The 15,220-nt window shown below is 44.8% G+C and overlaps 1 protein-coding gene across 4 annotated transcripts in view; it reads right to left on the bottom strand.

Annotated features, from left to right (window-relative positions):
• The window catches only part of GRM5 (glutamate metabotropic receptor 5), a 379,337-nt gene extending 364,941 nt beyond the window's left edge, over positions 1-14,396 (bottom strand). For 3 of the 4 annotated variants that reach the window (XM_054973634.1, XM_054973631.1, XM_054973632.1), the window contains exon 1: positions 13,697-14,375. In XM_054973634.1, coding sequence (XP_054829609.1) covers positions 13,697-14,375 — 679 coding nt within the window. Of the gene's footprint in view, positions 1-13,696 lie in introns of all 4 variants that reach the window. The other variant, XM_054973633.1, reaches the window with a different exon arrangement.
• Positions 14,397-15,220: the final 824 nt, after the last annotated feature.

Raw genomic sequence — 15,220 nt, 5'->3', positions numbered from 1 at the left:
CAAGTAGACCTAGAAATCCAGGGATCTTCTTCCTTTCCAAACCTATAAACCTCTGAGTATCAAATATGCAAAAAGAGGTCCAAATTGGACCCCCTTTTGCACATTCATGCTCAAAGCATTCTGGATATAGAAAAGTTGAAGACCTCTGGATTACTACTTGCATGGACTGGGATAGGGATTATCAAACCCCCAATGTTCTCACACATACAGTACGTGTCCCCGTTTTCCTTTCTCTCCTCCTCCATCCATCTTCCTTCACTTTTCTTCCCCATCCATCTTCTGTCTCCCAGTCTTCCCCGTTTCTTATCCCATCCTTCTTCTCAGTCTTTTTTCCTAATCTGGGATGAATTCATTGTGGTTGGAATCCTAAGTAGTTTCACCAATTACCAGCAATGTCTGTAAAACATCTGTTAATTTTTTATCAGGAATTCTAAATCAGCCCACTTTGGGCCACGTGTATTCTCCTGCTGCTTCTTGAGGACAGCGGTGTGGCTGTTGGGGAATGATGTACAATACATGTGATGTTTTCTTTCCTTCCCTGTATACCCTGGGTCATCATATTACCTATGGCTTTCATTGACTCTATATTTACCAGCATGGTTTGCTGGTGGAGGAGATGGTAGCAGCCCAGGGCCATTTCTTTCATTAAAACATGTGTATACTAGCGACAAAGCCCATTGTGGGGGAAAAATACAGTGGGCTCTAGAAAGGGAAGGGTGGGCAGGCAGGCATTTGCTCCTCCTCCATCACTGATTCCAGCTGGTGAAGGAGGGGGGTGGGCATCTGCTCCATGCCTGATCTGCCTGATCTTGGCCATGTGAAGGGGTGGTGGGCTTTGCTACCTGCTCCATGCCTGATACATGCCGGGTAAAGGGGGAGCATTGCCTCCTGTTCTGCATCTGACTATGGCTAGGTGAAGGGGAGCAGGCATTGCCACCTGCTCCGAGCCTGATCCCAGCTGGACGAAGGAGGGATAGGCATTGCCACCTGCTCCCTGCTGGGTGAAGGGAGGAACAGGCATTGCCTCCTGCTCCATGTCTGATCCTGACAGTTGAAGGTGGGCAGCGGGCTTTACTACCTGCTCTTCTCCTGATCCCAGCTGGGTGAAGGGGGTGCAGCCATTGCCATCTGCTCTGCTCCTGATTCCAGCAGGTTGAAGGTGGGACAGGCATTGCTGCATGCTTGGCTCCTGACTCTGGCAGGGTGAAGACAGAGTGGGCATTGTCACCTGCTCAGTAGCTTATTCTGGTAGGTTGAAAAGGGTGGGCATTGCCACCTTCTCTGCTCCTTATCCCAGCTGGATGAAGGGAAGAAGGGCATTGCCTCCTGCTTTGTGCTTTATCCAGCCAGGTGAAGGCATGAAGTGGGCATTGCCACCTGCTCCACTCCTGATCCCAAATGGGGGCTGGTGGGGGATGGACATTGCCACCTGCTCCACTCCTAATACTAGCTGGGTTAAAGTGGGAGGGGGATTGTCACCTGCTCCACTCCTGATCCCAGTCATATGAAGGATGGTAGGCATTGCCATCTGATCTGCTCCTGATCCCAGCTGAGTGAAGGGGGGTGGGTATTGTCACCTGCTCTGCTCCTGATCCCATCTGGGTTAAGGTGTGTGTGTGGGGGGGCATTGCCAAGTGCTCTGCTCCTAATACCAGCTGGGTTAAGGTTGGGAGTGGCATTTCCACCTGCTCTGCTCCTAATAACAGCTGCGCTAAGGTGGGAGGGGAAATTCCACCTGCTCCACTCCTAATACTAGCTGTGTTAATTTGGGTATGGGCATTGCCACCTTCTCCACTCCTAATATCATCTGGGTTAAGTTGGGTGGTGGGTATTGCCACCTGCCTCACTCATAATGCCATCTGGGTGAAGGTGGGAAGCAGGCATTGCCACCTGCTCCCATCCTGCTCCTGGCCTGGGCTTCCCACCATGGCTCATTTTCTGGAGGGACATGGTGCCTTGCCTAAGCTTCATGGCAGCGCCCTTTGGTGGTACTCCAGGGTATAAAGTGAGTTGTCTGAAATATGCTTACTCAATTATATACTAAGATAGGCCTCCCATTTACCCAGGGAGGGAAATTACCTACCCCCCAGAGGTATATGTGTGTTATGTGCCATCAAGTTGCTTCTGACTTATGGTGACCCCATGAATGAAAGACCTGAAACATGTTCTATCATTAACAGCCTTGACCAGATCTTGGAATTGGAGAAAAAAATGCCCCTACATACTGATGCTCTAGGAATTTCCCTTAGACTCTTTGGTAAAGACCACAATGATTAGGGGAGGCAGCCTAGATTGTCACCCGAAAGTGATATCGCAACTCCCCAAACTCCACCCCTCCCATCATTGTCCCCCAAATCTTTCAGCATTTGCCAAGGTATTGTTGGGAACCCTATTTATACCCTGAAGGGATGGGAGACAAAATCCAACTCAATAGAGAAACAGGTAACCAGAGGCTGAGAAAAACAAACATAAACAAATAATGAAAATATTGAGAATGTAGACAAGACCAAATATATAAAAGCTAATTAACTATAGAACATTCGAATCAAGGAATTAAAATCATAACCATACATATAACATCCCAACCTGACTTTTCCCCTTATGTTGAAAAACAAAAATAAAATTGTAGTAATAGTAAATAGAATAGCTTTTCTAAAAAAGTGTTTTTCTTTTTATGTCTAGGTCCTGTTGTAAGATGGTCAGGCTTATTTTATTCTGCATAATGAATAGATAGTTAGCAACTTATCAGTAACTACTGAAGAAGGCTCTAGAGGCTGAAAAACATATGGTCTGGTGATTACAGAATTTGTTCTGAGCATTTGAAATGATTCACTTTAAATCCTCCTGTGTATTGATCTTGTCCTGCCCTTTTTTTGGTTTGTTTTTTAACATTAGGGAGCTGTCAGATTGGAGTGTTATGTACATATGGCTATGATTTTAATTCCTTGGTTTTAACATTTTATAGTTCATTGAACTTTATGCATTTTTAAAATATTAAAATCCTCCTTCTCTGCTTGTCTGTTCCAAAGAACCATGTATGAGAAGGAACGTGCTTTAGCCATGGCCAATCTAATATATTTAATGGATGGAACACTCAAGAGATATCCTGTGGGAAGATCTCGGTTGGCATGCAGGCTCGTTGCTCTTACATTGGCCAACAGATCAACTCAATTTCAGCAGTTTTCTCAAGATCAAGTAAGGAGTAACTTCAGTAGCGTCCACACATCGGTAGGTATTGCGATATTGTTGCACTCCAGCAATCATTCACGAATCACAACTGAATTTTCCTGCGCTGAGAAGACAATTCAGTTGTGAATGACTGCTATAGTATAATGATAGCCATATCCCATAACTGTTGATGCAGCCCAGCTTTGGAAGATGCACCCAGCTAGACAGATGAATGTCAACCATGCTGATATCATAGAGTCACATACAATTCTAAATCCATCTCGTTTTCTATTGTAAATCAAATCCTAACTAGAGCACAAGGTGAACTGGGTAGGGTTGCCAGCTCCAAGTTGGAAAATTCCTGGAGATCTGGGAAGTAAGACCTGGAGAAACCTGGAGAAAGTGAGGTTTAGGGACGGAAAGGGCCTTGGCATGGCATAATTCCATAGAGTTCACCCCCCAAAGTACCCATTTTCTCCAGGCGAATTGATCTCTGTGGCCTGGAGACCAGTTGTAATTCCAGGAGATCTATTCTCCAGTCACTACCTGGAGGCTGGCAACCCTAGAACTGGGCCATAATGAAAATGAATATTACAAGAAGGGGAATTTTGTCTTATGAGTCCATTTACTTCAATTCATCAATTTTTCAATCCTTTCCCCTTTCTAACCATCTTTTCCCATCTCTTTTCCCCCCTCTCCATCTTTTTCTCTGTTTTTTCTGTACCTCTTTCTTTTTCCATATTCTGACTTTCTCTCCCTCTGTCCCTCTTTCCCCCCCTCTATGTTGTCCTTCAGAGGTGGCTCAGAAGTCATAAACATGCAATATCTTTGGGACCATCTCTCCCTGTATGTTCACCAGAGGGCATTACACTCTGTTGATAAACATCTGCTGGTGGTCCCCAGCCCCAAGGATGTTCGCTTGGCCTCAGCCAGGGCCGGAGCCTTTTCAGTTCTGGCTCCGGCCTGGTGGAACCCTCTCCCAGTTGAGACCCAGGCCCTGCGGGACTTATTACCATTCCGCTGGGGCCTGTAAAACAGAGATGTTTTGCCAGGCCTATGAGAGTGGTTGAGGAGCTGGCAAACTATCCTGCTGGTCCCTTGCCTGTTTTCCTTTGTTCTGCTCCACTTTTTAATAAGATCTGAGGATTTTATTTTCTAATGATTTTGCCTGATTCCGCACACGTTGGATAATGCACTTTCAATGCACTTTAGCAATTGTTTAGAAGTGGATTTTTTGTTTCACACACGAAAAATTCAGTTCCAAATGGTCTCTAAAGAGAATTGGAAGAGCATTATCCAACGTGTGCAGAACAACTGAGCGACTATTTATTGTATTCAATTGTTGTTTTTATGATTTTATGATGTTTGATCCACCCTGAGCCCACTTGTGGGGGAGGGCAGGATATAAATCGAACAAATAAATAAATAATTAATAAACTCTCTTCGCATCCTGGCAGCAGAAAGGAAGAGTTCTCCATGAGAAAAAAAATCCAAGATTTAGACCCCAATGTGTATTGGGAAATAAAAAATGCTTCTTTCTTTGTGTGTTTTCTTAGTGTACTGCTTTTTCTTGTCGCTCAAAGCGATTTATATCAAGGCAAACAAAACTAGACTGGCCAGAAAGCTGACATATTAAAACATTAACACAATTGATCATCATTAAAATCAAATCAGGAAAAAGTCAGCCTAAAGAATACAAACGTACATGATTTTCATGTCCCAACATTCGTCCTCCGCTGTTGAGTAAATGAGAGATCCAAGGAAAGGGGTCAGGTGCTTCTCTACCTCTGGTTAGAGCTGTCTTCCACAAGCTAGCAACCAGTGTGAGTCTGGGGCGGACAGGGATAAGGGGGGCAACCATCAGCACAATGGCATTATCTCAGTTCTGGGGGAAACCTGGAAGTGATATCACACCTCTCTAGGAATCACTGGAAACTCTATGGAGATTTGAGGCTGATTTTTACTGAATCAGCCCCGGTGTGACACATCACTTCCAGGTCTCATTGGTTATCAGCCTTCATCCCCCTGGTACCCCTCCATTTCTCCTCATCAGCCAGTTGAGCAGCAGCAGGGGGTGGGGGATTCCCTGTCCCTAGTGGGGGGAGGTGGCAACCCCTGTTCTATAGCAGGCATCAGACAAGGATGGATGAAGGTCTCGCAGAGAATACTCCAGAGAGACTTCTCTGACATCGGCATTGTCAGCATTACCAGCCACAGACAGGGAAGTGGAAAGGTGGAGAAGGTAAAAAGGCAGACAGGAATCCAAACCTGAATTTAGGTTTGGATCACAAATAAACTAGCAATCTCTACCAATTCTCCCTTCCCACTGCAAACTTCGGCCCCCATGCCTTTCCTCAGGTCCCCTATCCACCCAGAAGCAGCATTTCATGGAAATCAATAGACTGCAGAGGGTAGGGTTGCCAGCCTCCAGGTGATGGCTGGAGATCTCTTGGAATTACAGCTGATCTCCAGGAGACAGAGATGAGTTCCCCTGGAGAAAATGACTGCTTTGGAAGGTGGACTCTATGGCATTATGCCATTCTGAGGCCCCTCCTCTCCACAAACCCAGCCCTCTCCAGGCTCCGCTCCGCAAATCTCCAGGAATTTCCCAACTTGTACCTGGCAACCCTAGCAGTGGGAGGGAGGGTGCAGGAAAAATCCATTCTGCCATTAGAAAACTTAGCCTGGATTGAACCTTTAGATTATAACGTAAGCTGGAGAAGTATGCTCATCATAACCACAGCACTTGCCTCAGAGTGAAGGTGAGCATTACCAATGGCCAACATTCATAAACAGACCTTCATAATTTCACACTTAAGGTGTGTCACTTACTCATGAGCAACCTGAGGCCATGTGGTAACTCAGTTGCGGATCATGACCAACCTATTGAAGACTGGAGCCCATTATCAGTATTAGATTCTGTTTTGTATGAGTTCCAGCAACAACCCATCGTCTTACAGCCGGAGGAATTACCAGAGGACTTCTCCTTCAATTAATAGCTGTAGTATGGCCCCTGTGGGAGCCATTAATACAAAGAAAATACTGAAACCTGTCTGTCAACTGAAGAGAATTACCCCGACCTTGTGGAAAGTCCTGCGTGCTTGCAGAGGAAAGAAATACAAACAGACTTTAAAAAAAAAAAAGGCAAGAAAGCTCCTGCTCCAATTTTATTGCCGAGTTGAAGACTGAGCCATTCCGATTAACCTTTGCTACATTTTTTTGGATGAAGAAGTCAATCTCAGCCACACATCAAGCTTTGATTTTTTTCTTCTTCTCTGCCTTCCAAGCAGGTCTCAATCCATCCTGAAAACTTGGCCATGGTAAACAAACAATTTATGAAGGAGGACATTTCCAGCAGAACAAATGCCACGGAGCACGTTTATCACCCGCGCAATTTCCTGTTTGAACTGAGGGCAGCCAGGCCAATGGAGGCATAATTGCTCTGGCATCCCACCAAATCGGTATCTCGGGTGACTCCCTCCTTCTCACCATCTCCCCTTTCTTCTGCTGCTGCTAAACTGTGTGGGTGGAGGGACAGCTTAGAACTGGATCTGCAGCCTGATTTCCTGAGGCAGGAAAGAGAAGAACACGATGTTGACAGACAAGATAAATTTGGAGGGGGAGAGACGGAAGAACTACAGTTGTTTAGTTTGGTACTTTTTAATCCCACTCTTTCTCTGAGGAGCTTAGTGTGGCATATATTGTCTTGTGTCTCCTCCAGTATACCCTCACAAAAAACTAGGCTTGCCAGCCTCCAATTACAACTGATCTCCAGCCCACAGAGATCAGTTCCCCTGGAGAAAATGGCTGCTTTGAAAGGTGGACTGTATGCATTATAACCCTCCTCTCCCTGTTCTCTGCCCTCTCCGGGCTCCATTTCCAAAATCTCCAAGAATTTGCCAACTTGGATCTGGTAGCTCTACAAATATCCCATGAAGTAGGTTAGGCAAGGAGAATATAGCTGGCACAAGCATTGCCAGCCTCCACATGGGGACTGGAGATCTCCCGGTATTTCAACTGATCTCCAGGTGATGGAGCTCAGTTCCCCTGGAGAAAACAGCTACTTTGGCAGGTAAATTGTATGGCATTATACCCCACTGAGGTCCTCCTCCTTCCTAAACCCTGCTCTCTCCAGGCTCCACCCCTCAAATCTCCTGAAACGTCCCTGGCTGGAGTTGGCAAGCCTGGATCTCCCAGAACCTATTCCTGCTCTCTAATCACTATGCCAAGCTGGCTGCAGTCCTTCTGTCCCAGATACCTTGCTTCCATCTCCACTTTATTGATATACTATACAGCGTTTCCCCACCACCACCACCTACAGATGCTTCCAAAATTCTCCGGATCTAAATTCCCCTCCCCCCCCACACACACACGTGATCTGGATAGCCCAGGTAAGCTTGGATGCTAAGCAGGGTTGGCCCCAGTTAGTAATTGGATGGGAGACCTCAATAGAAGAGCAGGGCTGCAGAGGCAGGCAGTGGCAAACCTCATCTGTTAGTCTCTTGCCTTGAAAGCCCCAGCAGGGGTCACCATAAGTCAACTATGACTTGATGGCACTTTCCACAATCGCCAGATTCCTCCCCAGATTTTGGAATTCCAAATTGCTAGGTCTTATTTTCCAAACAGAACCGAGATATTTCTCTATTTAAAATATTTCAAAAAATCCTGTCCTTCCCCCAAAGAACTCAGAGCAACATACACAGTCCTCCTTCCTCTCACCTTCACAACAAGCCTGTGAGGTAGCGAAGGCGGAGAGACTGTGATTCGCCCAAGGTCATCCAGTGAGCTTCATGGCTGAGTAGGGCTATGAACCCGGGTCCCTCAGATCTCAGTGTGACCTTCTGTTTAATAGTCCCCTTTACAAACATCGTGTGAGCATGATTTTGTTGCTGAGATTCTATGAGGTCATCACCACATTGTGACATCAGGGGCAAAACCCAGGTGGATTCCAACAGCAATGAGGGCAAATGAAAGCCAAGTGCCCTGAGAGCAAATGAAGGAGACTGGCTGCAAAAAACTGAGGCAATACAGACACCTTTGCAAGAAATGTAAATTTTGGAAATAAAATCCAAAAATACAGCCATGGCCTCCAAACCAGCGATGAAGCTGTTGCCTCCTCTCCTCCTTCAGCAACACCAAAGGGGAGAGTGTTGGTATATTCCCAGTGGCCCATCTCTTGAGATATGGCTGATAGTCACATTTCTTCCCTACATAGATTTTGGGAAGACTATAGACTAAGACTATAGCTTAGCTGTGGAACACCATTTTGCACACAGATGGTCTCAGGTAAATACCCATCAAGGTAAAGGATCTCAGTTAGCTTGACTGGGAAAGACCTTTATCTAGTTTGGTGTAGTGGTTGAGAGCAGCAGGACTCTAATCTGAAGAACCGGGTTTGATTCTCCTCTCTCCACTTGAAGCCAGCTGGTGACCCTGGGTCAGTCACAGCTTCTAGGAGCTCTCTCAGCCTCACCTACCTCACAGGGTGATTGTCGTGAGGATAATAATAACACACTTTGTAAACCACTCTGAGTGAGTGTTAAGTTTTCTGAAGGGCGGTATATAAATTGAATGTTACTATTATTATTAGGGTTGCCAGGTCCCTGGGGGGGCCAAAGTGGGGGGCGGGGGTCATAGAGGGGAGTTGTGTAGTGGGGGACTTACCTCACACATGTGCACAGCACACATATCCTCCAGAGTGCCCATAGCACTGGGAATGACCACATTCCTGCTGCGATGCAGAAGTAATGGGTTGTGTTGGGGCCAATTGTGTAAAAATCAGCCCGCAGCAGTAAATTGGGGGCTGATTTTTATTCAATTAGCCACCAACATGAGTCATTACTTGCACATAGCATCATTCCTGGCATGATATGGAGTGCTCCAGAGCATGCAGGAGTGCACTTCATTGCCCAAAGGCATTCCCACACCTTCCCGCCCCACCCCCGGCCAGGTGAGAGGTGGAGGGTGGGAGCATAAGACACCCCACAGCCACCAGGGAACTGGCAAGCTTACCTTTACCTAAGACTGGGGAGGCTTGCTATCAATCAGAACAGACAGTTCTATGGACCAATAGCCTGACTCCGGGTCAAGTTATGTGTTAATGGCATTCCGCGGTTTGTGTCTGGTTTCTCTGACTTGACTTCTACTCAGTCAGTCAGTCAGTCAGTCAATTTTCAGCTGCAAATTCCCTGCTTGGAACTCAGTTTTCAAGTGAATGGGGCCTCTGTTTGTATAGGGCCTTTCCACTTCTGTTCATTTCAGAATAGTTTCATAAGCTTGGTGGTTTCAAAACTGATATATATATATCCTTAAATGTTTATCCACAGACTCTTTCAAAAAAGACTAACTTTCCACACAGTTGCTACTTAGGCTAAAAATAATAAATAGATGCAGTTACAAAGACTTGTTTCCCTCAGTTGTCGCTTAGGATTTTTTCAGCCACAAAGTAAAACACATAGACTTCTTCCTTCTATTATGCACCTACAGAATATCTCTTTCCTCTCCCCCACACCCACGTCCACACAGACTGACTGAACCTAATTGACTGAGTTCTTTCCTTCAGCACTCACTGCAGCTCACTCTGACCTCTAGGGTTCAGCTACCACCCAGTCCCATTTTCCACACATGAATCACTCCAGAGGCCCTTTTTAAGTCAGAAAAATGACACAAAGAGAAGACAGAGACTCTTTCTTCATCACGTAGGGTTGCCAGGTCCCCACGTCCTCCGAGCAGGAGGCAGGAGACCTGGCACTCATCTGAATTGAAGTCTTCGTGCAGATGCAGAGCGCGTATGTGCTCCCAGACTTGGCAATAACATCACTTCCTGGAAGTGACATCATCGCACAGCCCACATGACACCCCATGCTATGCAGCAGGCCTATTTTGAGCCGAATCAGGCTGCTGCAGAGCGCGGGAGCACTGCTGGAGTGGTGTGACAGCCCCTGGAGTGCTCCTGTGTTTTGCAGCGGGACAAATCGGGCATGTTTCAGACCGAAATTGATCTATTGCAGTGCACGGGGGCATGCCATGCTGCCTGGATGCACACCCCAAGAGACACATTTCCCTGCCTTCTCCCCCGCCAGCCAGGTAAGTGAGGGCAGGGGATGGAGGGTGGGAATGGGGGTTCCCCCGCTCCCAGCGGGGGACTGGCAACCCTACTCTCACATCGTGTTCCTGATCCCAGTCACACACAAATGCTGCACATTTAGAATAGGTGGAATGTTTTGTAACACAAAGGGTTTTTTCCCCACTCATAATGAGAAAATATTCCATATGAATTTCTTTTCCAGTACTCCCTCAAATTCCCCAGGCTTTCCACTGGAAAAAATTGAAGGAAAGCCCTCAGACTTTTTCACTCTATACATCTGTAGTGTGGCACTCCTTGCCTTAAGAAGCACTTTACTCGTTTTAAAAGAGAAAAACATTTCATGGGAGTTTTTTTCCCCCCAGCGCTCTCCCAAGTTTTCTTTCTTTCATCAAAAAAATTAAAAGACAGTCCTTGCGGGAAAACCGGAAACAAACATTTGTTTTTGAAACTGATATTTTCAATTTTTTGTGTGTGTGTAAAGGGCCTTTGTAGGGAAGCAGATCATACTTGCATGCAGGGCTTTTTTTTCTGGGAAAAGAGGTGGTGGAACTCAGTGGGTTGCCCTTGGAGAAAATGGTCACATGGCTGGTGGCCCCGCCCCCTGATCTCCAGACAGAGGGGAGTTTAGATTGCCCTCCACGCCACTCAGCAGCACAGAGGCCAATCTAAACTCCCCTCTGTCTGGAGATCAGGGGCCGGGGCCACCTGCCATGTAACCATTTTCAAGAGGTTCCGGAACTCCGTTCCACTGCGTTCCCGCTGAAAAAAAGCCCTGCTCACATGGCTCATAGCACAAAGCTCTTCTAACCAGTGCTAAAGAGCTGCCATGCTTCTTCCCTTCCAGTTCCATCTCACGTTTCCTCCTATATCACTTCAAGCCGCCATCAACGTGATGAATATTCTAAATGCTGCCCCAAGTGTTAGATTAATTAAGCTAATTAGCAAGACATTTTCAAAATGTCATCTAAAGGACAGCTGGGTTAAGCACTTTATTTAAGTGGTAAGCGGCATGGAAAACATTCTTGGTATCAGCACAAAGCCAGAACTCACATTAAGCGTGCTGGGGGAAGGATGTACCAAACTGGCAATCTTGTTACTTCAATAACAGCAAGAATCCCAGAATTTCTCAAATTACATAGCAACCCAAATTCCCCCACTCACAGGCAGAATTCTGAAACCTGGCTCTGTGATAGAGAGGATCCCAAAGTGCAGGTAATAGGTTTTGGCTCCAATATTAAATGCCACGGTTAAAATAGTATAAAGGTAAATTCTTCTCCACGATACTTATTTCTTTTATATGGAGAGATTTTAAAAAATATGTAGTTATCATGTGAATCTGAGGTACAAATATTCATTTTTCATCTCAGAATGAACAATGCAATCCCAAGTTACACCATTCTAAACCCATTGACTTAAACTGGTTTAGAAGGGTGAGATTCCACTTAGGATTGTATTTTGTGTTTTTGACCCCTGCCTTTATTTATTTATCTAAAATATTTCTGTATTCCCTCTCCAAATGCCTCTTTGAGGTGGCTTCCAAAAACATCAATATAGAAAGCAATGCAATACAAAAAGCACAACCAACTTGAAAGTCAGTGCCTCAAATCACAGCAAAAGCTTTCAAACCATAAAAATGCATCAACAAATCACATGCTGAAAATTAAATAAACAAACAGCCTCTTCAAATCACAGCAGAGGTTTGTGAGGTAAAAAAGGGATCCTTTACATTCAACGAAACAGGTGTTTGCCTTAACCAGAAATAACATTTATTTATTAAGTACAGGTGTGCAATGGCTGCAGAGTATTTGTAAGTGTATTCATTTCAGAATAAGTTCATAAGCTTGGTGGTTTCAAAATCAGTATATTTCCTTCAATGTTTATTCACAGACCCTATCAAAAAGACTAACTTTCCACACAGTTGCCACTTAGGCTAAAAATAATAAACAGGCACAGTCACAAAGACTTATTTCCCTCAGTTGTCAATTAGGATTATTTCAGCCACAAAGTAAAACACAGACTTCTTCCCTCTACTATGCACCTATAGAATAACTCTTTCCTCTCCCCCCTCCACATAGATTTCCACACAGACTGACTGAACCTGACTGTCTGAGCTCTTTCCCTCATTTCTGACTAAAAACTGCAGCTCACTCTACCCACTAGGATACCGCTACCATCCAGTCACAACACACTTCACTCACCCCTCACTTCACCTCCAAGTCCTCCATTTTAATCCATAGTAACACACATTCAAACCCCCGCATGAATTAGCAGAAATAAAATATGCAAACTAATTTACATGGCAAAGCATCACAACAACGTAAGGGTTTATTTGGGAACCTGTTTGGGGCTTTAAAGTTAAGAACCAGCCCTTTGAACTGCGCTCACAAACTAACCAGGACCTAGTGAAGATTTTGAAGCACTGGTAAGACACATCGCCCAATATCTAAGCCAGCTATGCAGCCTTGATTCTGTATTCCTCAGAAGTCTCTGCACCAAAACAACCCCTTGCAGGGCACACTGCAAGAATCTCAATGAGATTTGCAACCATGAGGCTAGAGATCGTGGACATCAGAGATCTAAAGAAATGTGGCTCTATTTTTGAACAATGGCTATGGATATCACCAGGTGTCCACTAGAAACAAAGATAATTTTACAAGTTATGTAAAGTAGCACCTGAAACTTGAGGGAGAAGCTACAGATTTGAATGGTCCAGATGCTAGCAGTGTGAAACAGAACAGACAGACTCAATAAATATCTGGTGATCTCTTACACAAATAAAAAAATAGAACTGCAGACAATCATATTTAAAATGTCGACAGTAGTAATATAGTAATTGACCCCTGTTTGTACATTAGTCATTGTATTAAGCTACACAAAGGAAACGGGGGGGGGGGGAATGAAATTGATGGATTATCTGTGGCAAGAAAAATAGTAAAGAATCAAAAATCAAGAGAGTTACTTTCAACAAAATGCTGGATTAAAAATTTCTAGTCATCATCTACTCTCTTAAAATCAAGCGAACACAATCAGTACAAAATGACGTTTTCTCTTTTTCCAAAAAGGTATAGAATGTTATGGAAATAGTTGTAGATTGGTTTAGTTTAATCAGCTACATTTGATTTAATTCACCTGTGTAAGTAAAATACTGCATAAAACCTTGAAAGTGTTTACTGCACCATGATCTATTATTTTGAATGTGTTCGGATATATCGTAGTTGTCAATAAGAACAATCGTAATAATAAACAGTGCCATCGCTGCTAGAGTTACATCATTTCCTTCAATGTGCTTAGAAAGGTTTAAATTTGTTTAGGATGGCACTGCAATACACACGTGTTGGGGGAAATACTTCAGCCTAGGTAACACCAATAGCTATAGCCTGGACCGAAGCATTCAGCTGTTCTCGAATGTCGTATTTAGTTGAAAGAAACGCACTCCCTTACCTTCAGTATGTACAGCGGAGACGTAAGTCCAGTTGTATCTCTTGACGATGTCCACCATTGCGCGAGCTTGTTGAGCATCGGAAGGTACCACTCTCATGAAGTATTTGAACAAAGTCTTGTCACTCAAGTCCATGCTAGTGGCCGAATAAGCAATCTGAGGTATGTTGAAAAGCTGCAACAAGTTTTGGACCTGGATTGCCACGGAGCTAGACCCAGGCCCGATGACGCCGACGATGGGTTTCTTGGAGTGGAATGAAGACGAGGATCCATCCACACACTTCATCAGCCCTTGCTCCTCTTCCGCTGAGATGAGAGAGTCCCTTATGAACTCGATGCTTTGCTCAAGAGCGACAGCCGAATGCCAACATGAATCCCGTATCTCACAGCCCAATGTGATGTTCGGCAACAGTGTAGGGTCGAGATTAATCCTGTCCAAGGTATGAAGCATAGCCTCTACTCTCTGGATACCATATTGCTCCCTCACCTCTCCACATTTCCTCTCATGGACTTTGTCAACGGTTGGCTGATGGTGGACTGAGAACAACGCTCCGATGATAATGTCACCTGGCATGTGGGCCACGACCCTTCTCTCATTGGCCTGTGCAGAAACCAAAAGCCCCCAGTTCCCGCAAACATCTTCCTTCAAAACCAAGATGGCAAGAAAGAGCAAAAAGACCATTTTAGGAAACGGTTCAAGCCAGTAGATAAAACATGGCTGGGACCACAAGGTAAGGGCTGTTAAATAGCTAGCAGTAAATCTTTTGAAGGAACAAAGAAATCAAGCCAGTGGTCAACCAGGCATTTCCAAACATTTTCTATAGGACAGCCAACATCTTCTTTCTTTTTCAGAGGAGAAGATACAATCATAGTCTTCACAATCTATGAGAGAAAGATGGTTGCAATCATTTAAAAATCAAGAACGAAGGTCTCTGCCACCTCATAGATGTGGATTCCCAATAATGCCTTGGCAAATGCCAGGAAATGGAGGGGGCAATGGCTGGGGAAAGCAGAGTTTGGGGAGGATGAGATGTCACTTCTAGATGACGCTCTAGGCTGCCTCTTGTAATCTCTATGGTCTGTACTATAAAGACTAAAGGAGGTAGCCTAGAACATCATGGTGTGTAGGCCATTCTTTTTTCTTCAGTTCTTTGGGGGAGAATGAAAACTATGGATAAAAACTGGATGAGGAACTGGGAGTCTGAATTCTCCCAGTGTTTTAAAAAAATGCTAAAAGAAGCTACTTGGATTAAAATTAGGACCAGGAGAGGGTGGAAACAGGGATTTTTCTTTCCTCCTCCCTGGCATTGCTTCACCTCTTAAATCCTCCCCCTCCCTCTCATGCAGTTATTAGTCCTCTGAAGGAAAAAAAAGACAGGCAAGAAGCATTGCCTGTCTCTTTTCTTTTCAGGGTTAATGATATGGAAAGAATAGATTTTGTTAGAAGTGTTAAATTCCCCCTCCTTCCACTGCCCTGTCCACCCTGAATCCTCCCCAATGGCTTCTATTCACATTTTTAAAAACACA

The sequence above is a fragment of the Eublepharis macularius genome, chromosome 3 (assembly GCF_028583425.1).
Source record: "Eublepharis macularius isolate TG4126 chromosome 3, MPM_Emac_v1.0, whole genome shotgun sequence".
Lineage (NCBI taxonomy): Eukaryota > Metazoa > Chordata > Lepidosauria > Squamata > Eublepharidae > Eublepharis > Eublepharis macularius.
Note: the sequence above shows the minus strand (reverse complement) of the source record. Positions and strands in the feature narration are given on the sequence as shown.